The sequence below is a fragment of the Panthera leo genome, chromosome C1 (genome assembly GCF_018350215.1).
Source record: "Panthera leo isolate Ple1 chromosome C1, P.leo_Ple1_pat1.1, whole genome shotgun sequence".
Taxonomy (NCBI): Eukaryota; Metazoa; Chordata; class Mammalia; order Carnivora; family Felidae; genus Panthera; species Panthera leo.
This window is the reverse complement of record NC_056686.1, coordinates 117,450,376-117,476,974: the sequence shown is the minus strand read 5'-3', so window position 1 is coordinate 117,476,974 and position 26,599 is coordinate 117,450,376. Positions and strand designations below refer to the sequence as shown.

The following is a 26,599-nucleotide window of genomic DNA, read 5'->3' as shown; positions in this document are numbered from 1 at the left end:
CCCAAGCAGGCTCCACACTGTCATTTCGGAGCCTGATGCACATGGGCTTGAACCCACAAACCATGAGATCATGACCTGAGCCAAAACCAAGAGTTGGATGCTTAACCGACTAAGCCACCCATGCACCCATAAACCGAGCCATTGTGGAGAGCTTTGGGGGACTTACTGGATGAGGGGATAGTATGTGAAAACCAGTTTTATTCTGGCATCCTAGGATTTATAGTTACTCTTGTTTTTGTTGACAGCAGAATATCGCCCCATCCTCTATTTTCACATCTAAACTTAATTTAGTGTCCTTTTACATAGTCCAGAGATGATCTGAAGCCTTGAATTATAATGATGAAATCTCTAGCTGCTTTACATAGAAAAATGTGCATGTATATATATTATATTTTGTGTACATATAAAGGTAATTAAGGTATTCCTGAGCCCCATCTATGGACTTTTATTTAGTAACCTTTTCTTTCACAAATAATCTGTAGTTTAAAGGAAATCTGATAATGGTATTAATTTGCATGTGTTTTCTTAAAGTCTTTATGATAATCATTAGTGTTTTTGAAAATCTATAATCTCTTCTATATTATTGATGACTCCACAGATTTTTGTGGTACTATTTATTGATAAAGGATCAGGGTCATACACTCTGGTTTCTCTTCAGATCGTATAAATCTTTCCCCTTAAGGATCAGGGTCATAAAAATAACAGGATGTGTGAAAAGTTGCCGAATGACAGCAGAACTCCCAATGTTATAGTTTAAATAAATGATGTTATGGGGTAGTTTTCTTGTACAATAGAATATTCCAGTGTGGAAATAATATATCTTAAACCATGCAAGAAGGAATTCTTCTGATATTAAGTGGTTTTAGGTTGGTGCAGTAAGACTTGGCAAAACAGTTGAGGAATTAACTGTACCAATTTGCCAGAGAGCATGTATGATTTATTTTGAAGGAACAGTTTTCAATCTTAAAATCAAATGTCTACTGAGATCAAACAGGAGAACAAAAGAAGGGAAGCAAGTTGGAGTATATCTTAAAAGACACAGGAGTGTTATGTACTTTTAAGAACTGTTTTTTCTCATTGTTTTTTTCCCTGAATCATGCTGCATGCTAGATATATTTTCATTTCCCATTAAAAAATTTTAAGGTTTTTTGGGTTTGTTTTATTTGTTTGTTTTTTTGATATTTATCCATTCTTGAGAGAGGATGTGAATTTATCCATTCTTGAGAGAGAGAGAATGTGAGCAGGATAGGGGCAGACACACACGCACGCACGCGCGCGCGCGCACACACACACACTCTCTCTGTCTCTGTCTCTCATTCTCTCTCTCACTCTCTCAATCTGAAGCAGTCTCCAGGCTCTGAGCTGTCAGCCCGGACCCGATGCGGGGCTCAAACTCAAGAACCAAACTGTGAGATCATGACCTGAGCTGAAGTCAGATGCTTAACTGACTGAACCACCTAAGCGCCCTTCAAGCTTCATATTTAGAGCTTAGAATTTTAATTGGTCTATCAAGTTTTTAAAGAAGAACTAGTTACCTAGATTGTAGACAACTCTGTCATGTTTCAGAAAAGAGAAACAAAGGTAGCATTTCTCCTTTACTTGGAAAAGAAGGAAAAAGAACTTTAACAAGTCAGTAGTAATTATTTTTTTGCTTTTTAAAAATACTGATTTGATAGCTTGTATTGGTTCTATGTATATTGTTTAAACTTCCCTTATTCTCTGTGTAAAACTCTTTAATTATCAGCACACAGTATTCAGCAGTCTATTAAAAGTATAATTAATACATTATGATCAGGTGGAGTTTAATTTTCAGAAATGCAAGGACGATTCATTATCAGTTGATACAATTTGTCATATATGTTTTTTCATGCATTGTCTCCTGCCTTTGTTTTCACAGGATTGTCCTTTCTTGCTCACTTGATATCAGGCTTGGCTATGTGATTTGCCTTTGGCAGTGGAGTCTGAGTTGATGTGATGTTTGCCAATTCTGAACAGTTTCACTAACCATTTATGCTGTTATTGCTTCGTCATATACTTAAATGTATACTTAAATATACATTCAAAAAAAGATTGAAACTGAAATCTTTACCACAAAGAAAATAAAGTAACTTGATTAGTTGAAGTGTATGGCATTTAAAGACAACACTGAATGGAAATGGAGATGTTAGATCCAAAGCTGAAGGCTAGAAAACACATAATTATCTAGCGGAACATAGAGTAAATGTTTTACAAGTGCACACCTGGAGGCTGCAACAGTCGGTTACCTTGATAGCAAATCCAAGATCACTGAGTTAAGGGAAGAGGCAATTCTTATTCTAGTTTTAGAATTCAGCTTTCAGGTACTGTGGGCACAGTGTGTGAGGTTTGTTTGTCTTTGCTCACCCTCACTTATTTGAGGTTGTACAGATAATAGGTCTAGAATTCTTATCAAGTGGTTTTTTTGGTGGCCTGTTAAGCCCCTTCTTTGTAGCCCCATAATACCTTGAATAAACCCAATGGACTTTGGCCTGTATAGAATTGACCTTCTGTCTATCTGTGTAGCTCCATCCAAGCTTTAGAAGGTGTACCTTTTTCCATTTCTAGGTGTTTAGTGGATGTGTGTTACAACCCGTATAGGCAGCATCTATAGAAGACAGACCTGGTGATTACTCAGTGGCTCTGCTTTTTTTTTTTTTTTTTTTTAATTTTTTAAAGTTTGTTTATTTTGAGAGAGATAGAGACAGCTTGAGGAGGGGAGGGACAGAGAGAGGGAGAGAGAGAATCCCAAGCAGGCTCTGCATTGTCAGCACAGAGCCTGACGCGGGGCTCGAACTCACAAAACTGTGAGATCATGGCCTGACCTGAAACTGAGAGTCAGATGCTTAACTGAGCCATCTAGGGGCCCCAGTTCTGCTCTCTTTCTTTGCAGATATTTGATTATTTACATTGGCAACAATAACAATAACAACAACTCTAGATTAGTAGAGGAATGATAGAAACATTTCTTTTAAACACATGGTGTTAATTTGCATATTATTGCCAGTGCTATTTAATTTCATAATAGAAGTGCCAGCAATTATAGTTACAGAAGTTGTAAAGGCTGGAAAGGAGGAGGTAAAACTAACACTGTTGGCAGATGATTGGATTGGATATCAACTGAGAACTTAACACAAACAATAGGATTCAATAAAGTAGTGGGGAGTGAAAAATATATAGAAATAAGTAGCATATATGTTAAATATATGTATATTGTAACATGCACATAGATACCCTTGTATTTGTTAAATAAGGAGGAACAGTAAAAAGTGTGTTTCCAAAATAGATTATGTACTCTGTCCCTGGAGAGTAAATATAAAACCTGCCTCACTCAACTTATATTCCCACTATGAGTTTACTTTTAAGAATTTTAAAAGAGCATACTAATAATACACAGGCACAGTGGGAAATCTATTTTAATGCCTCATCTAAATCTTCATTTGAAATGTGTTACAATGAATATAGATTAAATTGAAGTGTTTTCAGTTAGATTACAGCAGTGCAGTGTATTGGTTCTCCATTTTTATAGCATAGTTTTTAAACTTTTTGTTGTTTACAATGTTAAAATTTTCAAAGATGTAAAAGATCTGTATGCTGAAAACTATAGAAAACTTATGAAGGAAATTGAAGAAGACACAAAGAAATGGAAAAACATTGCATGCTCATGGATTGGAAGAACAAATATTGTTAAAATGTCAATACTACCCCAAAATGTTAAAATTTCCTTTAAAACAACCCTTTAATTCAGAGCATAGGCCTCTACTCCTGAGAGGAGAAATATTTTCTGCAGATGTAGTTGTTTTGAAAGATGGTTAACACATCTCTGTTTTCAACTCTTTGCTCTTTGAGCAAAAGTAGTAGGGCATTTCTTTAATAGAGCTGTGTAGGTGGTTAGAAGTCAGGAATCACTTATTTGAAAAGCTGTTTACAGACTGTTTGGCTGAAGGGCTGGGATGAGGGTGTGTACATGTTAGTGTTTTGGAAGCTCCCTAGGTGATTCTTCTTTTGATTTGGTTATGTCTTTTGTGTTTGTGATTAAATATTATTTATGTTTTAAGATATACATAAGTAGATAATTTTTCTTTCATGCCCAGTTCAATAGGACGGAAAGAAATGTGGCTTCTCATATCCTTTGATGTCTACGTTTATCAACCAAATTTTAAAATTAGGAAATTAGGAGGGAGTTTGTTTGCTTTGTAAGGTATGATGGGGAAAGAGAACTCTTATTAGTTTCACACTAAGCATCCAAGAATCTATATCTGCATGCTCTCACCTTTATCATCTAATGTAATTTAAACTCAACTCCTAAAGACCCTGATTGAAGGAAAATCCTATCAGTGCCTATCTCTGAGCTCTGAATTTTCCAGTCCCTGGGCTTGGAATGTGGAGGAGATGAAAGAAAACAGACTTGAGAATATACAAGCATGAACTCAGACCTTCCCCCGAATAACGTCACCCAGAACTCCCCAGCTCCTAAATTTCACTTTAAAATGTGCTTGATGCATTATCTGAGTTTGGGTTATCCTAAGGGAGAGCAGACATATGTAGGTAAAGAAGGGACTAAAATATCTGCTTGGAAGAAAACTCTGATCCTTAATCTCACTGGGATGATTTTATATTTAATGTGCTTCTTAGAATAGTAGGGTACAAATTAAAGATTAAAGGTGAATTTTTGAGACTAGCCCTAGATGTTCTTAAACAGGAAGAAATTTAAGTTATAATGATCTAAGAAAGAAAGACTGTAGATTGATCTTGAAATATCACATGGTCTATCTTACATTAGTGTTTATTTCTTTTACTCTTCAAAGTTCATTCTTTCAAAATTGATAGTCTGTTGGTTTTCAGTCCATTGTTAATGTTCTGTCTTTTTTTTTTTTTTTAACCAACACACATAAACAGTTGTTTTGTTTTGTTTTGTTTTGTTTTCCCTTTTCCCCCTCCTTCCCTCTTTGAAGAAACTCTGGATGGGGTCAGAAACCAATAACATCTTGTTGTGTGCAGGGGCAGTGCATGTGGTGATAGAAATTGGGTAAATGGGCTGGTGGGCTATTGTAGGAGGTGGAGGGACTATGGACCATATGCCTATTAATACTACCCCAAAATTAAGCCATATAAATATATTACTTATATAAAATATTAAAATAAGGGGTCCATGAGAGTTTTAAGTAGTATGTGCTCATTGTAGAATAAGTTTAAAATAGAGGAAGGCATAAAAAAGAAAAACTATCACCAGCAGTATCTGTCACTTAGAGATAACATTTTTATTGTTTTGTTTTAGATTATCTCAGTCCAAAAGAAAAGTGCATGTTTTTATATACAAACTTGTACATTTTGATAAAACACTTGTGTCTATCCTACACCTTTAAAAGGTGTAACCTACCTTTTAAAATTCAGCAGTATATTGTAAGTAATTTTCCAGATCCTTAAGTATTTGCTTTCCTTGTTTTTAATGGCTGCATCATGTTGCATCATACTGAAATACTTTAACCAGTTCACTGTTGAATATATATATTGTCTTAACTTTCTCATATAATTGCTTATAAATAAATCTGCACACATCCATCGCTATTTCTAGGTATAGAATTGTTGGGTCAAAGACAATTATTTTTAAAGCATTGTTAAATTGCCTCCTGGAAGAGTTGTGCTCATTTACGCTCATGGTGTAGGAGTCTCCCTAACCATAGGCACATAAGACAACCCAGGTGACCAGCCAGACTACCTGTTAATTCATTGCAGTAGAGTAGATAAAACCTGAAGATAAGGCAACTCCCAGATTCATGTTGTGGGAAGAAGACAGTCTGGGGTATAAAAACTAATTTTATCTTTTACCTAGTATGTCATTGGCATCAGGCTCTAGTAGGTATTAGCATAATTAAGTTTCAGATTATTAGATATTGAGTTGCTGACATTGGCCATGATGGATGGACTTTTTTGCTGTACTAGGTTGAAGTCTTTTCTGCTGAAAGATTGAATTGTGTTCTGTCTACTGGCCGGCCTAGGATTCAGTTGGAGGGATGTATAAAACTGAAGAGGTGCTACATTGAAATATGCTTATAGGGGCGCCTGGGTGGCGCGGTCGGTTAAGCGTCCGACTTCAGCCAGGTCACGATCTCGCGGTCCGTGAGTTCGAGCCCCGCGTCAGGCTCTGGGCTGATGGCTCGGAGCCTGGAGCCTGTTTCCGATTCTGTGTCTCCCTCTCTCTCTGCCCCTCCCCCGTTCATGCTCTGTCTCTCTCTGTCCCAAAAATGAATAAAAAACGTTGAAAAAAAAAATTAAAAAAAAAAATGGATATCCACCTGAATTCAGTAAAAGATGAAAGATGGCTGGGTACTTGGCTGGCTCAATAGGTAGAACATGCAACTCTTAATCTTGGCTCCAGGTTGTGAGTTCGAGCACCACATTGGGTATAGAGAGTACTTAAAAAATAAAATCTTAAAGAAAGGATGAGAGATGGCTGACTAAGTAGCATATACACTTGGAATCTAGAGAAAATATTGCACAGTACTTAATTGCCTTTTGAACTGTTTACTGAACATCTTATTTCAATGTGCAGAGGTACTTTGCTCGCCCACTGGTAGCTTTGTGAATTTCACTTTTGGATCTTGGGGGAGAATGGAGAGAAGAGGCTAGGCAAATAATTGGCAAGAAAAGCAAACGGTTACAAGGCTGTTAACAATGCAGCCTTGTTTACCCACTTTGCCTGTCTGGGTTTCTGAAACTGGATTCCTTAGCTCTGTGAACTAGTTAGTACAAGAGCACTCCTTTCGTTTTTTGGGTGCTTGGAATTGTAAGCATGTTGGAGAGAACACAGGCTTGTATATCTTAGTTGGATGAGTGCATCCCGTCACTGTTAGGACATGGTGGTGTAAAGGGATTAATAGTGAGAAGTGAGCTGGGACTGGTTTATGTGTGGAAGCCTCTGGAATTGCTTCTTAAGTCTGTTTGTGTTACGGGCATTTCAGAGTGGGGAGGTTACAGAAATCAAAAGCCTATTACTTTTGAAACCAGAAGTCTACTAGTCACAGTTTTAACATTTTTTATTTATAAAGCAAAGGAACAAAAAAGACTACTTCATTTAATAGGTAGGGTTAGTTATGAGAAAGATCTAATTTTATTTTGCAGGCTCTTTCAAAGAGTACTACTTCTGAGTAGTATCTGTTTCGTAAAATTTAAATGACACTGTTATTTCCTCTCACTTTTGGTTGCGATCTGTTAATAAATATTACGTTTTTATTACAAGAATGAACCAGACACTGGAGTATGAGGATACTTTTCTTCTCATTTTAACAATTTTGAAAGAGTCATTTTTTTTTGGAAACAGGAAAACTAAGGGCAGAATTTAAAATATCATCCTTGTTACTGTGAGAGAGGAGAGGAAATGTTTTAAGAAGTAGTATATCTGGTCTTAGGTCTTTTTTTGCTTGTGTGTCATAAGCTTGCTGTAGATGTTGGGACAGATAATCCTCCCCCCATTTTCATCCTCACTTTTGTTTTTCATATTTCTTTCTGGTTATCAACAAAAACATGATGAAAATTAACTTTTAATGAAAATGTTGAGTTCTATCATCTGCATAACATCTGATTTTTGTTTTTTATTTTCAGCACTGGTTAGATGGTACAAAGAGCATCAAAAAGCAAGTAAAAAGTAAGTGTTGAAAAAATTGTGAACAAAAAGTAAATTATATATTAGAAGCTCTGATTCCTAATAAATCATGTTTCAGATGAATTTCTTAGCATCTCTACTTTAAAGATAATTTCAATTTGATATACTGACCTACCCCCTTAGTTCTAGAGGGTTAATAGTAATCTAGATTCAAGTGCTTTATAGTTTATTTCCTGGTGAAAGGCTTGTATCTTGCAAGGAGATTGAGTTCTCATGCGATGCTTAACTTTTATTTAGTAATTGTGTTGGAATTTTCCTGCTTGGCATCTGTCCTGCTCTGTAAAATGTTTTGAGACTTTAAAGCTGTAACTTTTAAAATTTAAAAATAATGAAATGAAACAATTGACATAAAATGTCAGTTTTATTCCTAGTAATAGGGAAAAATACCAGTGTTCACTCGTAATCCAGCTTGTTCTTTGTGGTAGTAGAGATTTCAGAGCACCTCAACTTTTTTGTCTTTACAAAATAATGGGACCTCTGAGAATTTACAAGTTAGTGAACTAGGTGAAGTGAATTGAAAGTGTGGGGGGAATTTGCAGTGAGTGGTTAATAACCCAGGCATTCCTTAGTCTTTTAAGAAATATAGTGTGGCAGGTTTTTTAGGGCTGTTAGATTGCACAGTCAAGACTTTTATTTGATGCATTTATCCCTAAACTGTTAGAATTAATCTAGAGCTATCTATTTTTGGGAGGACAGCTAATTGTAATGGTACTATATGATGGTTGGTACATTTTAAAAAACCTACTGATTATCTTTTTGTGTTAGGTGTACTTAAAGCCTTTAATTTAAAGGCTTTAATGAAGCCATACAATATTTCGATGTGTGAAATATTACCACAAAGCCTGTTACCTTTTCTCCCTACTTCAAGTAGATTATTTTTGACAAATTTACTGACTGGAAAATTACAGTTTGAATAGTTACATTAAAAAAAATTAAAGTTTTTTGTTTGTTTTTTTTTTTTTTTAAACAGTTGGTTCACCCTATTGTCTGCATCTTCGAGTTAAGTTTTATTCCTCAGAACCAAATAATCTTCGTGAAGAGCTAACCCGGTAAGACTACTCTCTAGAGTTGTACAGGGGTAAAGTAGTTTCGGTCAGCTAGCTAAAGGTGTTGGAAGATTGTCTTTATAATTCTTTACAGTTTATAGACCACTAATGAAATGGATCTCTTACCCCTGGTAATAAGACCTGTCAGACAATAGAATTTCATTTTGGGACAGTGTTTTTAAGTGTAGAATTTTTCCCTTTATCAGTTTTCAAAATAAAGAGTTGGTTCCCTAGCATTCTTTAAGGTAACTACTGAGTTCCTTTTTTTTTTTTTTTTTTTTAAATTTTTTTTTAACGTTTATTTATTTTTGAGACAGAGAGAGACAGAGCATGAACGGGGGAGGGGCAGAGAGAGAGGGAGACACAGAATCCGAAGCAGCCTCCAGGCTCTGAGCCATCAGCCCAGGGCCTGACGCGGGGCTCGAACTCATGGACCGTGAGATTGTGACCTGAGCTGAAGTCGGACGCTTAACCGACTGAGCCACCCAGGCGCCCCCTGAGTTCCTTTTTTAAATTATCATCAACTCATGGATTTTACTTATTTATGTATGTATGTATGTTTAGTTTTGGGAGTGAGTGTGAGCAGGGGAAGGGCAAAGAGAGAGGGACAGGATTTGAAGCGGGCTCCGTGCCGACAGCAGTGAGCCCGATGCGAGTCTTGAATTCACTAATCATGACCTGAACTGAAGTCAGATGCTTGGCTGACAGAGCCACACAGGTGCCCCTCAACTCATGGATTTTAAACAAGATTGATGTGTTTGAATATGTTGCCATATTATATTTATTCATGTTATGTTTGTTGGTGTTCAAAATGATCTCTCTTTGGCCACTGGGAGTTTATTCATGTTGGCTCCTAATATTCTTTACCTATTGAAATGCCGCTCGCTGACTGATGAAAAATAATAAATCCTGATTTGGTTTGAATAGTTTTAAACAAACTTTAAGCAGGTTATATACAATTATTTCTATTTTGTCCTGCCTCCTTCATATTTATTCATTGATTATACGTGGTAAATGCATGATTCATTCACACATACTATTTATTAAGTAAAAATTGAGTTGCTGAGTCCCTTTAGAAGGGTTTTCTTCTCTTGCACCCCCTACCAGCGAAATTATAGCTAATCTCCATAGTTACATATATGCCTGTGTCCTTTCACATCCCAGGTGGTTTGTGTTGTGAGAGTAATGTAAACTTAGATCACAGAGCTCATTCTCCATAATTTGCTTAAAACCTTTAATCTTAAGGTGGTTGTACTGTACTCAGTTATCTTATGGACATGCTGCCATCCTCCTGATGGTTTATTGGCCCCAATTTTTTTTCATATTTTTTTTCTTTTCTGGATTCTATTGCAGGTAAAATTCTGTAATTAAAAATGTTTCTTCTCACATTAGAAGGGTGGGATTATTTTTCATAGTAGATTATTCTGTTTAGTTAAATTTGTGCCTTTTATTTTTCTTAGGTATTTATTTGTTCTTCAGTTAAAACAAGATATTCTCAGTGGAAAGTGAGTATTAGTTATTTAAGGTAAACCACATTTTATTAAGTAGTTGAAAATGATTTTGAAAAATAAGTTCATAATTATGAAAAAGGAATGGTCAGCATAAAGTAGGTATTATTTGCACTTATCTTAAAATGAACCTTGGGAAGTTGACTTGTCTAACAAATTTGTGTTTCGGTCTCAGATTAGAGTGTCCCTTTGATACAGCAGTTCAGCTGGCAGCTTATAATCTGCAAGGTAAGCAATTCTTATGTTGACTGTTAAGAATAAAGCATAATTCTTTCTTGTGTGTTTTTAGTTAAGAATTTCAAAAGATTCAAAATGATGGATAAGAAAAGTAACACCACTGTTAACTTGTATCAATATCCAACCTTATTACTTTACTTTGTTTAAAGAACATGGCCTTCTTTTTCTTCCCTTTCACTTCATTTGCTCCCCTTCTATCTGTAACTTCTTTTCAAGCAAAATTGCTGGTGACTTGATAATTCAATAAATATTATAAGGGGACTCTCAGCTTTTTTTTTTTAACTTGAAAAGAATGCAGGGATATAAGAGATTTTTGCAGTTGTATTTTTGCTTTCTTTAGTTTGATTCTTTTTTTTTTTAAGTCTTGTTTATTTTGAGGGGGAGAGAGAGAGCATGAGAGTGAGTGAGGGAGGGACAAAGAGAGCGAGAAAGAGAGAAACTCAAGCAGGCTCCTCACTGTCAGTGCACAGCCCAACTCAGGCTCGATGTCAAGAAGTAGGAGATCATTACGTGAGCTAAAAATCAAGAGTCGGATGCTTAACCGACTGAGCCACCCAGGCAGTCCTCTTTAGTTTTATTCTTAAAAATGAATCCATGAAAGAAATACTTAGAGCATATTTAAAAGTTCCTGATGGTTAAAGTATTTTCCAATAAATTAAATTAATGAAAAAACTTTTAATTTTGTACTTTATTGTACTGACGAAATACTGTTAAGTTTAGGTATTTTTTTCTGAAAAATTGACATTTTAAGAAAACTGTAATTTCGGTCCTCATTCACAAAATGGAAAGAAATCTGTTCTATTGGAGTATCTAGACGCTTAACCATCTGAGTGTATCTTGGACGCTTAACCATCTGAGCCACCCAGGCACCCCTAAATGTTTATTGTTTGATTCATGCATTGTGGCTCTGTTTTGTTATCTCTTAACCCTCCTTATCACATTTTTTTTCCTAAGTAAAAGTTCTTTCCTACTTTCTCCTTCATCCACAGCACCATTATTTGCATGATTCCGCCACACTTCTTGTCATGTTGTGCATCTCTGTGTCCCGTGTCTAATATTTTGCCAAATCCGAAGTCTTAAGGTCCTTAGAATAAATTTGCTGAAGTACAGTCCATCTTCATAAAATGAGCTCTGTGTTTCTTGTTTATGATTTTATATTTTATCAGAATAATTTTTGTTACTAGCTTTTCTCATACTCTCAATTCAGTTTTTCCTTGACATTTTAATATATATCCTGAACAACACTAGGTAGAAGATTTGGTTTGGTGCTTCTTAAAAATGTGACCTAAAACAGAAAAAAAAATACCCGTTATCCAGACAAAAGAGTAATTTCTTCAGCAACAAATTGGGCATGATAATATTTTCCAAGGTTGTTGAGAAAATAGATGACAATATATCTGTAATATGTCAAGTGTGTAGAGTCTGTATTCAATAAATAATGAGTTGTTACCATTTTTATTAGTATCTCAAGATCTCTGTATTTTTTTCTCTATACAACTGGATTTTTTTAATAAAAATGGAACTATTTTAATTTTTAAATGAGTAAGATGTTCTTTAAAAGGGAAAATGTCTAAAGTAAAGAAAATATTAGAATCATTTTCCCTTCTTCCCCAAACCTATATTTCAGAGCTAACCATAGATGGGCACATGATTATTTGTGCCCCGCCTAAGTGTTTTCCTACTGCTTCCCTTCCCCAGATACTTTTTACTAATATTTTTTTCAGTTATTTCTTTAGGATTATCTATTTACAATTCCAGGAGGACGGAGCCTGTATCTTGTAGTGGTGTATGATGTCATGTTCTCTGCATATTAGATTTTTTTTTTTTTTAATATTTATTTTTGAGAGAAAGAGTGCAAGCTGGGGAGGGGCAGAGAGAGAGAGAGGGAGACACAGAATCTGAAGCAGGCTCCGGTCTCCGAGCTGTCAGCATAGAGCCTCACGTGGGGCTCAAACCCACAAATCATGAGATCGTGACCTGAGCCGAAGTCAGATGCTTAACCGACTGAGTCATCCAGGTGCCCCTCTGCATATTGGATTCTTAATAGATGCTGGCTAAATGTTTTTTTTAAAAGTTGCTAAATATTTTTGTTTATTCATTATAAGGTCAAAAGGTGTTTCTCTAAGGAAGTCTACAAAGAGGTTTTCAAAAGCTAAACATTATAAGATATGAAATAAATGAACAGAAACACATATATTTGAAAATATACCACCAACCACAAGTATATCATTGTGCGTATAGATGTTGGTTGACACGTTGTAAGTCTAAGCTAGATTTATTTTGGGGAATGATCTGGGTGTTATGAATTACTATAGTTTAAGAAAGAACGTTTCTAATCTTAGCAGTTTTTATTAATGAATTCTGAAGAAAGATTCAGCAGGAAATAAACTTAATTAACAAAATATAACTTTGTGCAACTTATGTTTGTAGCTGAACTTGGTGACTATGATCTTGCTGAGCATAGTCCTGAACTTGTGTCTGAGTTCAGGTTTGTGCCCATTCAGACTGAAGAGATGGAGCTGGCTATTTTTGAGAAATGGAAGGAATACAGGTACTTGGCTTTGCCCACACTTTTCTTTAACATCACTGCAGTGATTTTGTATGTTTTCTTCTATTACCGTCCTTGGTATAGAATTTACATTTATTATTATTAAAAATTACTATTTTTTAAATTTCAGAGGTCAGACACCAGCACAAGCTGAAACCAATTATCTGAATAAAGCCAAATGGTTAGAAATGTATGGGGTTGATATGCATGTGGTCAAGGTAAGAACTGTGTTGTGATGATTTTTAAAAAGTTTATTCCTTCAAGATTGAAGGTAACTATGACATTTTTCAAAATTAAGGAGGGCATGGAGATGGTATAGTATAGCACTGGGTACTTTGGATGTGTTATAAAGGTTGAGATTAAATATGAAAATCTCACATAAAGTTACAGTATAAGAAAGAAGAGAAACAACCAAAATCTCCAAAAAGGTGTATCTGTGTTTTTAAGGTGTTACTATGTTTTTTAGATTTTTAAACCACTTTTTATTCTTATTAAGTGTAATATTCATGTAACATTCATGTCATCTGGCATCACATAAGCTGAGTAGGCTATTTAAAAATTAAAATAATTCAGGAAGCAAAGTTGAAAATTTATAGCTTGAGAAGACTTTGATAAGCTGTAATACAGCTTGTATAATGATTTAACGTATTTCTAGTTTAAAAAGTTAAAATTTTCCAGAAAGACAGTTTTTTTAAAGTTTGTTTATTTATTTATTTTGAGAGAGAGCTAGTGTGTGTGAGTGCACGTGTGTGGGGGAGGGGCAGCAAGAGAGGGAGAGAGAATCTCAAGCAGGCTCTGTGCTGTCAGCGCAGAACCGAACACGGGGCTTGATCTCCTAAACCATGAGATCATGACCTGAGCCAAAGTCAAGAGTCAGACGTTCAACTCACTGAGCCACCCAGGCGCCCCTAGAAAGGTAGTCTTTTTAAAAATGGTGATTTAAGTGGTGAATAGAATATAGGCAGAATCTGCAAAGAGCTTTCTTTGTTGTGGAAGTACACCTGTGTATTTTCATTGATGACCTACCTTAAGACTATGGTGTTAGCCAAAGCATAAGAGACTCTTAAAAACTGAGAACAAACTGAGGGTTGATGGGGGGAGGGAGGGAGGGGAGGGTGGGTGATGGGTATTGAGGAGGGCACCTTTTGGGATGAGCACTGGGTGTTGTATGGAAACCAATTTGACAATAAATTTCATATATTGAAGAAAAAAAGACTATGGTGTTAACGGTGAACTAAATGTATGCATGAATTTTCCTGAGAATGTTATTTTGGATATTTCTATTTGTTGAAAACATTTTGCATATTAATAGTAGCCTGTATATAGTTAATACAATTCAATGTGAAAATAAACTTTTGTGTGAAAATGTGATATCTGTCTTATGCAAATAAAGTTAACATGTTTTGCTTTCCTTAAATTAGGCTAGAGATGGAAATGACTATAGCTTGGGACTGACCCCAACAGGAGTCCTTGTTTTTGAAGGAGAGACCAAAATTGGCCTATTTTTTTGGTAAGTAGAGTTAATATTACAGATACTTACAGGTTTTTTTTGTTGTTGTTTTTTTTTTTTAATGAGTAAAAACATTTCTTTCAAGTTAATACATAAAATAGAGTTTGGAGATCAAATAATTCTGAAAAGATAATAAAAATCACCTGTCTCCTGTCATACTCCTTAGCCCTTCTTAGTCCCATCCCCCAGGGGTAATTTTTAAAACTCTTCCATCCATTTTTTCATTAGTTTCAAGGTATGTCAATATACATCTCTTGATACATATTTTTTATTTCTACATGTATTAAATGTTCACATGGACACTCTCATGTCGTATAGTTATTACATCACTACTTTTAGGACTTCTTGTTCCACAGTCATATTACCCCATATTCCCTGGTGTGTAAGAGGAAAATATTTACCCCTCCTTTTAAGCTGTGCTTCTCTTTTTAGGTCCCAACTTAACTCATAGTTTAAAATTGTATTTGCATTTCCTATCAAGGAATAGATTTTACTTGGATTTCGTAGCCATAGTAAAGTTCTTCACATCTTGCCTGGTTTGTTCTAAAAGTAGAAAATCAGGAAATAGTGTTCATATTGTTATCCCTGTATCTGAAATGGTGGAGAACTTCCCACTGTACTGGTGTTATATACATGAGTTAAAGGGCCTCTATGTTGTTTACTTCTTCACAGCATGCCAGGATGGTTAGCTCAAAGCCCACCAGCACCAAACTCAATTTCTTATATATCCAGTTACTTTAAATATAGCCCAATAAGTTTATTTTTAATCATTTAGAGCCTTCCTGCTTTGCATGTCCCCCTATAAACTGTATCTGCCATCAGCTGGTCAGAGATATGAAAAATCCTGTAGCTATAAAAGACACCAAACCACTACTGCCCTTCGGAACTCTCTGACCTAGAGACTTCCCGCTTGCTGCTGAATGCCATTGCATAGAAACCCAAACCCCCTCTCTGATTCCCTTCTCTCCTACAAGTTCCCTTGCTGTCTCCCCTGCTTTGGGGGTAGCTTTGTGCAGCCACCTCTGGAGGATCTCCTGTTGTCAAGGGCTTCCTTTTCATGCAACCCTGTCCAAACACCTGTCAGTAAAGTTTGTTGTACAATAGAGCTAGGTCATGATCCTTTCTTTCTGATCAGTCTGGAAATACTTGAACTCACAACTGGAATTACATTTTCTTTCTGTATAGGTTTTTGTTTTTCCTGGAGTTTTTGGCTTCCCCCTCAGTTTCTTACATCCCACACAGTGCTTTAAATTACCTGCCTTTGACTTATCCTTACGTTCTTTCAGATCCTCAGGGTTGCATTAAATGATTTTTCTGTTCCCGTTGAAATTGTCTGCTCTCCAGGCTGCTCTACAGCTTTTGTCTGTTTTTTCAGCTAGGATCCTGTATCTTCGTCCCATATTTTCCTTCCTTTTGTTTTTTCTGATCTATATCCTCAGGTAACTAACTGCCTAAGAAAAGCAGGGTGTAGGAGATAAATTGTTTGAATCCTTGGATGCCTTAAAATGGTTTATTCTTCTCTTATGCTTTCTTGGTAATTGGGCTGAGAATAGAATTTTAGGTTTGAAAATTATTTTCCCTCAAAAAGTTGAAGATAGATTTCATTTATTTTGGAATTCAGGTATCCATGCTAGGGACTTTCTGAGAGACTTGAGTGGAATACCTTCACAGTTGTCCCTTGATAGGTGAAGGAGCTTTGGGGCATTTATTCATCCAGTCTTTGAGTGTTAATTCTCTGACACTTCCAGCTTGCCCTGTGGGCAGATGGAACATACTTCATGGCCAGAGAATGCTGTAGCTGGAGAGTTGAAGAAAGCATCTTTTGTATCACTTCTTAAGGTTGTTGTGAGGATCTGTTGAATTAATACGTATAGTACACTTAGAAGGTTACCTGACACTTGATAGGCTTTATGTAAGTATTTGTTACACTTAAGTGCTAGTTCTTCCCCTCCTGCTCCACCTATTGTGCTTAGTTACTTACTATTTTAGTACAACTCTTGTAAAAAAGTTATGTTTTACAATTGTATTTTGTATAAGTTATATTTAAAAATTAGAGAGAATGAGAGTTTCATTGTTTTGACATTCACAGTTTGCAGAAGTGCAAAGTTCACATGTGGTAGGTTGTTGAGGATTTCAGTACAGGTGGGTGATAGAGTTGGAAAAGGGGCCATAAAGTGAGGTTTAAAAAACCTTTTTTCTTTTTTTTTTTAAAGAGGTACTTCCTCAAACAAATTGATACAGAAAATAAAGTTGCAGGTCTTAATCAAAAATTTGTTTTCATTTATGCCTTTTAGAAAACCTTTATTGTCTGTCTGTATCCAGTTCCTATGCTGCTGCTCTACACTAGGCCTGGGGAATCTCTTGTACCATAGCTGGGAACCTATAAAATATTAAATGGATTTCTTCATTTTCTTTTTTTTTGTAACATTTTTACTGTCTGATATTTGTGCAGCGTCAGTTTTGTTAGAGATCCTGCTTTTGAAATGTTTTTTTTCTGTTATCCTAAATATTTTTTTAGATTAGAGGCTTTGTTGGTGGGCAGTACAGGTAAAGAGAGTAAACACCCTCTTAATCAATTTACAGTTCAGCTGTTAGATGATTGATATACTGGAAATAACAGCAAAAATTTTAATTTAGAGGACATTTATTTGAAATCTGGCTTTTGTTCTAATATTGTTATAGGCCCAAGATAACCAGGTTGGATTTTAAGAAGAATAAATTAACCCTGGTGGTTGTAGAAGATGATGATCAGGTAGGAATTGTATTGCATTATTTATTTAACAATGACTATGTTATGTGGTAACTCAAGTCTAATTTTTCTTTTCTTTTCTTTTTTTTTTTTTTTTTTTTTGAGAGAGAGGGAGAATGTGCATGCAAGCTGGAGAGGGGCAGAGAGAGAGAGGGATAGAGAGAGAGTCCCAGGCAGGCTCCATGCCCAGCACAGAGCCCAATGCCAGGCTTGATCTCACAACCATGAGGTCATGGCCTGAGCCGAAATAAAGAGTTGGACACTTAACTGACTGAGCCGCCCAGACACTCCTATTATTCTTTTATAAGGGTTTCCAAACTCATATTCTTTAATAAAATCTTCTCAATTAAGGCTTACTTTTTTTTTTTTTTTTTTTTTCCGGTTAACTGTAGTTCCCGATTGATAAACACAACATGAATGTGTCTCAGATGCATTATGCTAGGTGAAAAAAGCCAGACTCAGAAAATTATGACTTGTATGATTTCATTTATATGATGATCTGGGGAGGGCAATTCTATAATAATGGAACAGATCACTGTTTGGGATTAGGGAGAATGAGGAGGCTTGACTACAAAGAAACAGCAAAGGGAATTTAGGGGAATGAGATAACTTTTCTATAACCAGATTTTGGTGGTAGTTCCTAGACTCCATGCCATTTATCATAACTCACAGAATCATGAATGAACTAAAAAAAAATAATAACTTTATTCCTTGCAAAGAAATAAATTGAAACACATATATACATATAGATGGATATAGATAAAAGCAAGTTCAGCAATTGCATGCACAATGATGTGTGAGAAGGACTACTTAGCAAAACCTAAAAGAAGATTTGGAAAATTAGCGAAACAGTGATATTACTAAGTTTTATTACTAAGACAATGCAAAGGATTGCCCTTTCACCCAGCTTAGAAGGAAATTATAGAGGCAACAGACCATTTTAAAAAGAAATCTATTGAGGGGGCACCTGGGTGGTTCAGTCAGTTAAGCATCTGACTTTGGCTCAGATCATGATCTCATACATAGCTCATGAGTTTGAGCCTCACGTTGGGCTCTGTGCTGACAGCTCAGAGCCTGGAGCCTGCTTTGGATTCTCCCCCTCTCTCTGCCTCTTCCCTGCTCATGCTTTGTCTTTCTCTCTCTCTCAAAAATAAACATTAAAAAAAAAAATTAAAAAAAAAAGAAATCTATTGGGGTGCCTGGGTGCATTGGTTAAGTGTCTGACTTTAGCTCAGGTCATGACCTCATGGTTTGTGAGTTCAAGCCCTGTGTCGAGCTCTGTGCCAACAGCTCAGAACCTGGAGGCTGCTTCGGATTCTGTATCTCCCTCTCTCTCTCTGCCCCTCCCCCACTTGCACTCTGTTGTCTCTGTCTCTCTCTCGAAAATAAACATTAAAAAAAATTAAATCTGATGGCACAGAGGATGATCATTGCATCATCAACAAATGAGTTAACAATGAGTCAGAAGCTGCAGATTTCGTATGTAAAAACTTATTTTACGATTTTCCTTTTTATGTAAGCACATATGTGATTGCATGATATTTGTATCGAAATCCAAAGGCATTTTTTCAGGAAGAATAAAATACAATTCTTTGTGATAAGGAAATATGGTCATAATTTAATTGGTGACACTTGTTCTTACTTGGGCCATAAAATGCACATTTTACAATTGATGGCATTTTAAATTAGATCTTATATAGTATTACCTTCTTGGATATCTTTTTGAAGGTATTTTACACACACACATGTGCAAATATGTGTATCTGTTCTTTTTTATACAGAAGTTACCATGCCTTTAGACTGTGTACTAACCCTTTTTAAACTTTACATTATAACTTTTGGAATATTTTCCATATCTGTATGTAGAATGCTTCTTTGTTCTTAAATTAAAAAGCAAACTAAACTGCATAGTATTCTGTGTGGATGTACCCTAAATTATTTAATACATTCTCAACATTTATTCACTATATATGCATGAATTTGTACATCGGCAAATATCTGTAGGATAGTTTCCTGGAGGTGGATTTGCTGGTTCAAATGGTTATGTGCACTTGTCCTAGATAACAGAGATCCTATGAAGGATCAAACCTGTTTCTTCAGAGGGAGTTGTCACATTTTAATCTGAAAGGTAAAAAATGGAATTTCACTGTAGGTTTAATTTGTATTTCTGTTTTTATGGGTGATATTGAACATCTTTTCATATATTTTGTTATTTATATTTCCTTTTCTCCAAACTCTCTATTCATACCCTTTGCCCATTTTGTCATTGGGCCTTTTTTCTTACTGGTTTGTTTTGCCCTTTTTCATAGAAATTGTAAATACTGTATCTAATAGTTGTTCATCTTTTAATGTTATTTATTGTGATTTTTGCCACATGCTTTAAAAAAATTTAAATAGGCAAATTCATCAGTCTTTCATGGATTATGGAAGGGTTTTTCCTCCTTTGAGGTTATATGTTTCTCCATGGTTTTTTCTATGTGTATTTTTTGTTCGTCAATTTCACTGAAGTATAATATACATTCAGATAAGTGCAAAAACAAGTGGGCAGCTTGTTGGATTTCCACGAACACCTATATGACCAGCACCCAGTTGGGGACATAGAATACTACTAGAATTATACACTCTTGTGCCTCCCACCAGGTATAGTCCTCCAAAGGTTTTTTCTTGTTCTTCTGACTTTACCACCATACACTAGTTTTTGTTTATATCTTAAACTCAATCTGAATGAAACCTGACTGTTCTCTTTGTGTCTGACTTCTCTTTATTTATATTTGTGAGCCTTTGCCCTCTTGCAGCTGGTTGCTATAGTAGGCTCGTTCTTACTGTTACATAGTATTGCTTTTTTTTAAAAAAACGTTTATTTATTATTGAGAGACAGAAAGAGATAGAGCATGAGCATGGGAGGGGCAGAGAGAGGAGGAGACACAGAATCTGAAGCAGGTTCCAGGCTCTGAGCTGTCAAAACAGAGCCCAGCGCTCGAACCCACAAACCGTGAGACCATGACCTGAGCCAAAGTTGGACACCCAACCGACTGAGCCACCCAGGCACCCCAGTAATATTCCTTTTTACGTATAGATTGCACTTATTTATCCATCCTGTTGTTGATGGACTGTTGAGTTTAGTTTTCACTATTAAAAGTGCTGCTCTGAAGACTAGGGTATGCATGTGTTTGGTTTTAGTGGATACTGCCAAACTGTTTTCAAAAGTGTTGATACACATTTGCATTCCCACCTACAATGTAAGAGAGTTCCATTTGTTCTTTTTTGGCTAATGTTTGGTATTTTTCCTTGTAGCCATTCTGTTCATAGAATGGTTTTGTGGTTTTCACTTGCATTCCCCTGATCACTATTTGTTTAGTGCTTATTTATAAATTTATTTAATATTTAAGTATTCTCTTTTATGAAGTGGCTGTTCAAGTCTTTTGCTTATTTTTCTCTTGGGTCATGTGCTCTTTTTCCTCATTGAAGTTCTTATGTATTGTGGACATCAGTTCTTTGCAGATCTGTGTGTTGTAAGTATCTTCTTCTTGGCTTGCCTTGATTCCTTTAATAGTATGTTTTGGGTAGAGTGTTTCAATTTTAATGTAATAGAGTTTATAACTATTTTCCTTTGTGGTCAGTACTTTCTGTGTCTTCAAATTTAGGAATCTTTGCCTATATCAAGGTCATGAAATAACTACATATAGATAGTCATTTTAAAATATAGTTTAATTTGTAAAATATTTGAAGTGTACTGCAGAGTTGTATCAGAAAACCTGATACCCATTTTACTCATCTAGAGTAACATTTTTGGGATAACCATAACGGTGTATTCAGAGATATCTGGGTGGCTCATTTGGTTAAGCGTCTGACTCTTGATTTCAGCTCAGGTCATGATTTCATGGTTTGTTAGTTTGAGCCCGCATCAGGGTTCTTTCTCTCCCTCTCTCTCTCTGCCCCTCCCCTGCGCGCGCGCTCTCTCTCTCTCTCTCTCTCTCTGCCCCTTCCCCACTCGTGCTCTTTCTAAAAATAAATAAACTTAAAAAAAAACAACTGTGTTCAGTACAGTGAGGTATAATCCTCTAGCTAGCCATCATTCTTGAGGGTGTCATTCTCATACTTCCTTTTTCCAAATATAAATACATCATAATACATGGTGGAATTGTTTTTGAAATTTACAGAAATCATATATATATATATTTGGCAGTTTACTTAGTTTACCTAAATAGGTGTAGCCATGTAGATATCAGTTCATTCATTTTAACTTATATATGGTATTTTATAATGTGAATAAACAATTGTGCATTTATTCATTCTTTGATTCATTTATCTTTTTTTTAATTTATTAAAAATTTTTTTTTAATGTTTATTTTGAGAGAGAAAAAGACAGAGTGTGAGCAGGGGAGGGGCAGAGACAGAATGAGACACAGAACCTGAAGCAGGCTCCAGGCTCTGAGCTGTCAGCGCAGAGCCCAACGTGGGGCTCGAACTCACAGACCTTGAGATCATGACCTGAGCTGAAGTTGGACACTTAACCGACTGAGCCACCCAGGCACCCCTCATTTATCTTTTTGTATCATTTTTAATGTTATTTACTGATAATTTGTTTTGGACATTTAGTGTTTTATTGCAATACTTACTATTATAAATGAGATTGTGAAGAAAATCTTTGGATATACATTTTGGTGTTAAGAAAATCTTTCTCCCTAAACAGATGGTAAAGCTTAATTGTTACCACCAGGTCCTGGAGCACAAATAGTTAGGTTCTGATTTCCTCTTTGTGACCTTGGGCTTTATTTCTTGAGCTTCAATTCCCTATCTATGAAATGGAGCTAATGATAATATCTGTTCATTGAGTTAATCCATGTGAAATCCTTAAAAAGTGGCTATGAATGTTAATTATTATTTGGATTCCCAGGAATATGGTTACTGTGACAAAAGAATGTGCACCGTTTTTTTCTTTTTTTTTTTTTTTTTTTTAACATTTTTATTTATTTTTGAGAGACAGAAACAGAAGCAAGAGCGGGGGAGGAGTAGAGAGAGAGGGAGACACAGAATCTGAAGCAGGCTCCAGGCTCTGAGTTGTCAGCACAGAGCCCGACACGAGGCTTGAACCCACCAACTGTCAAATCATGACCTGAGCCGAAGTCGAATGCCTAACTGACTGAGCCACCCAGGTGCCCCAAGAATATGCACCTTTTTAAGTCTGTTGATATATATTGCCACATCTTGTATGATCCTTTCCATGATAATTATATATTTATCCAAAGTATGGCAAATAAAGCCTTATTTTTATGTTTCTCTAAGAAATGAGATCATGTAAGTAGAGATGACCCTCTTAGGAATAATTTTATATTGGCTGTGAAAGTGGACAGCTTGATTTCAACTCTGCCTTTTTATGTAGGTAGCTATAGAGAATGTCTTAGTTTCCGGGAGCAAACTAGATGCTTTATTATTCTGTTCTTGGTATTGCTGTGATTGTATTTATAGCTGAGTAACAAGGGACAGAAAGGACTGTTTAACCTAATAATTACCTCTCTTTACATCCTTTTTTTTTTTTTCCAGGGCAAAGAGCAGGAGCATACATTTGTCTTTAGATTGGATCATCCAAAAGCGTGCAAACATTTATGGAAATGTGCTGTGGAACATCATGCCTTCTTTCGCCTCCGAGGCCCAGTCCAAAAGAGTTCTCATCGATCGGGATTTATTCGACTAGGATCACGATTTAGATATAGGTGAATGTCAATATCTGCTTTCATAATTTTCATATGAAAGAATATCTGTTCTTTCATAAAGCAAAAAGTTTAGGTTGACCTCTCATTTTACAGATGTAGAAACCAAGGCATAGAAACAAAGTGGTTTCCAATGTTTTCCACTGGCCAGATTAAAAGACAAAGTAGTATTGTTATTGGTTGTAATTTCATTTTTCTTAAAGTTTATTTTTATTTATTTTGAGAGCTACAGAGAGCAAACAGGGGAGGGACAGAGAGGGGGAGAGACAGAATCCCAAGCAGGCTCCATGCTGACAGCGTGGTTGTAGTTTCTTGAATAGCCAATGAAACATTGTAATGATATAATAGATTCTGTATCCCTCTTGACATTTACTTTATATATTAATCATCCATTTAAATTCATATAATAAGAGTTTTTAAAGAGTCTCCATCCATTAGCTGAATACCATATAGAAAAAAGGTATTGTGCGCTGAGTGGGAAATGCATCTGAGTAACATTTCTGGTCCTTTATAAAAATGAAGTTATTTTTATAGACTCCTTGTGTGTTGGTCATAAATTAGAAATGTTTTGGTTTACCTGAGAGTAGATCATTAGGAGTTTTCATCATGTCATGAGAGTCACTGTGATTTAAAGTAGGAATGGATACTATTCCATATTGTTGATAGTTGATTGTGTGGGTGGGATTCATGTAAGTAGAGCTCTATTCTACCTATATTAAAAGTGAGGAGGCATTTTCTTAACAGAATTTAAATGCAAATCAAAGAGAATGGGAAATAGTTTTAAATATTTCTGGAAAATTATCTGAAAAATGTATCACAATTAGAATAAATAACAGAAAATCTTGAGTTAATTGCATATTTTGCATGAGGTAAATGAATAAGGAGGGGAAAAGAGTTGCATAAGAGTACAGATATTCCAAACTTACTCAGTATATTCTTAGTTATATGCATGTTTAAGAAAAAAAACAATATAATTTGTACGTTGCGTATTTCGCACAAGCCTAAAGAGTAGAAGCATGATGTGGTAAAGACAGACATCAAGCCTGTTCGTAGTAGTTCCTTCAGGATGAAGCTCAGGCGGGTTCTTTTAAGAACAGTCTTAATATAGACTTTTTCTCATGTGTATCTGATTACTGTAGGCCTCAAATTCTCTTATTCTTGTTAATATGCCTCATTTATTTTAGTGGGAAAACGGAGTATCAGACCACAAAAACCAATAAAGCAAGAAGATCAACATCCTTTGAAAGAAGACCCAGCAAACGATATTCTCGACGAACTCTACAAATGAAAGGTGAGATGCAGTCCTGTTTCAAAGGACAGTTCTTCCTTGACAGTCCATTGTGTGCTGGTATTGTTTGCTTGAAAGGAAGTTATCTGAACCTTAAGCTTATTCCAGTCAACTAAAGTACCCTTGTTAATTAACTTTGGTTATGACAGAATCAATATAAGAAAATGGAAAAATTGCTTATGTTGTTGCTGAGATTAAACTTTGTGTTAATCCCAGTTGAGACACTATTTTGAATTTGTGTTCAGTTTTTGTTTGTGCTATTTTAGTTCTGTAGATTAACACCTTCCCTTCCCTTTTTGACTTCCTGATTTTTGCATTTGTAATAATCTCTCAGGGCGCCTGGTGGCTCAGTCAGTTAAGCATCTTTTTTTTGTTTGTTTGTTGTTTATTTATTTTGAGAGAGAGCACGCATACAAGGGAAGGACAGAGAGAGGGGGTGAGAATCCCAGGCCAGCTCTGTGCTGTCAGCGCACAGCCTGATGCTGGGCTCGACGCTGGGCTTGATTTCACAAACCCTGAGATCATGACCTGAGCTGAAATCAAGAGTCAGATGCTTAACTGACTGAGATAACCAGGCACCCCAAGCATCTGACTCTTGGTCTCAGTTCAGGTCTTGATCTGAGTCTTGTGTTCAAGCCTGAGTTGGGCTTGATGCTGGGTGTGGAGTTTACTTAAAAAAAAAAAAAAAAAAAAAAATCTCTCAAATGTCTTTAAGAACTTTAAAAAAAACCACTGGTTTACGATGAATACATTTTAAGTAAAAATTATGCCAAGGGGCATCTGGGTGGCTCAGTTGATTGAGCGTCCAACTCTTTGATTTCAGCTCAGGTCATGATCTCATGTTTGTGGGTTTGATCCCCAAGTCCAGCTCTGGACCGGCAGTGCAGAACCTGCTTGAGATTCTCTCTTCTTTTCTTTCAGCCCCTCCCCCACTTGTGCACATGCACGTGCATGTGCTCCCTCTCTCTCTCTCTCTCTCTCTCTCTCTCTCTCTCTCTCTCTCTCAAAATAAACTTAAAAAATGTTATTTTGTATAACATTATAATAAGATTCTGTTAAATAGTGTTTAAATTTATTGTACATTTAATTTATGTAACAAAAAGCTTGATTTTAAACTAAAACTTGTGTTTGGTTTTGAGTCTGAGTTTGTATCAAAATACAGATTGAATTTTAAGTATATCTGATGTTAGGGTCATCCCAGTTGTCCAGTAACATGATCTGATGTTTGACTTAAAAAACGATTTATATTCATAAGTTTTGTGGCTATAAATCAAATAACATATAGCTATTAATGAGACCATTTTAGTTTGTGATGGTTTAAAACCCTGAGTTACCTCTCATGTTCTATTTTGTTGTGATATAACTCACTCTAGGAGGCTTGCAGGTGGTTCTGTTTTAAAAGAAGATGGTATTTATTTTATTGCTTTATTTTTAAAATGGAAATAATTGTCACTATTGATTTTAGTGATGTGAATCCTAGAACATTTTGTCAAAGGAAGGTTTTTAAATCTATAGTTGGGAAACATGGCTTGAAAAAACAGTCCTGGGTGCCTGTGTGATTAAGCATCTGACTCTTGGTTTCAGCTCGGGTCATGATCTCACAGTTCATGGGTTCAGGCCCTGAGTTGGGCTCCGCACTGATGGCGGGGAGCCTGTAGGGATTCTCTTTCTTGCTCTCTTTCTGCTCCGCTCCTGCTTACTCCCTCTCTCTCTCTCTCTCTCAAAATAAATAAACAAACCTAAAACAACCAGTCTAGATTTACTTTTATGAATAGTGAAGCAGCTTACCATATAAGAGGAAACTAATGGGATGTTTTCTTTTCTTTTTCTTTTTTTCCCCATGTCAGCAAGTACAGCAAAACCTGAAGAATTCAGGTGAGTAGTGTCTTACAACTTAGGAACATGTTTTAGAATTCATGTAGTTGCTGTCATTAATTAAACAAATACTTGTTGAAGACCTGTCAACGTATTAAGTTGTTCCTTAGCATTGGGAATATAGCAGGGAACAGATGTAATGCCAGATAAAATTGACAAAGAAAAATAAAGCAATTTAGAAATAAAGACTGGGTTGGGGGGTGGATATACTATTTATAATGAGAATGACCTACATTTGTTATTGGCCTGTGACTGAGGATATAAAGATGAATAAATTAGGATTCTTGCACACAGGGAGCTCAAAGAACAAAGTTTTATTTGCAGCTAAGCAATTAATTTTATTCCTGGGATAAACCCTACTTGGTCATGGTGTATAATTCTTTATATTACATGTTGCTGGATTTGGCTCACTAACATTTTGCCGTCAGTGCAGAGCCCAATGCGGGGCT

The 26,599-nt window shown here is 35.9% G+C and overlaps 1 protein-coding gene across 5 annotated transcripts in view; it reads left to right on the top strand.

Moving 5' to 3' along the window:
• Positions 1-26,599, top strand: part of EPB41L5 (erythrocyte membrane protein band 4.1 like 5) — a 141,643-nt gene that overhangs the window by 36,711 nt on the left and 78,333 nt on the right. For all 5 annotated transcript variants that reach the window (XM_042954191.1, XM_042954190.1, XM_042954189.1 and 2 more), the window contains exons 4-14: positions 7,618-7,660; positions 8,649-8,727; positions 10,185-10,229; positions 10,408-10,460; positions 12,900-13,020; positions 13,148-13,235; positions 14,439-14,527; positions 17,210-17,279; positions 22,821-22,990; positions 24,172-24,278; positions 26,123-26,150. In XM_042954191.1, coding sequence (XP_042810125.1) covers positions 7,618-7,660; positions 8,649-8,727; positions 10,185-10,229; positions 10,408-10,460; positions 12,900-13,020; positions 13,148-13,235; positions 14,439-14,527; positions 17,210-17,279; positions 22,821-22,990; positions 24,172-24,278; positions 26,123-26,150 — 893 coding nt within the window. The remainder of the gene's footprint in view (positions 1-7,617; positions 7,661-8,648; positions 8,728-10,184; positions 10,230-10,407; positions 10,461-12,899; positions 13,021-13,147; positions 13,236-14,438; positions 14,528-17,209; positions 17,280-22,820; positions 22,991-24,171; positions 24,279-26,122; positions 26,151-26,599) is intronic.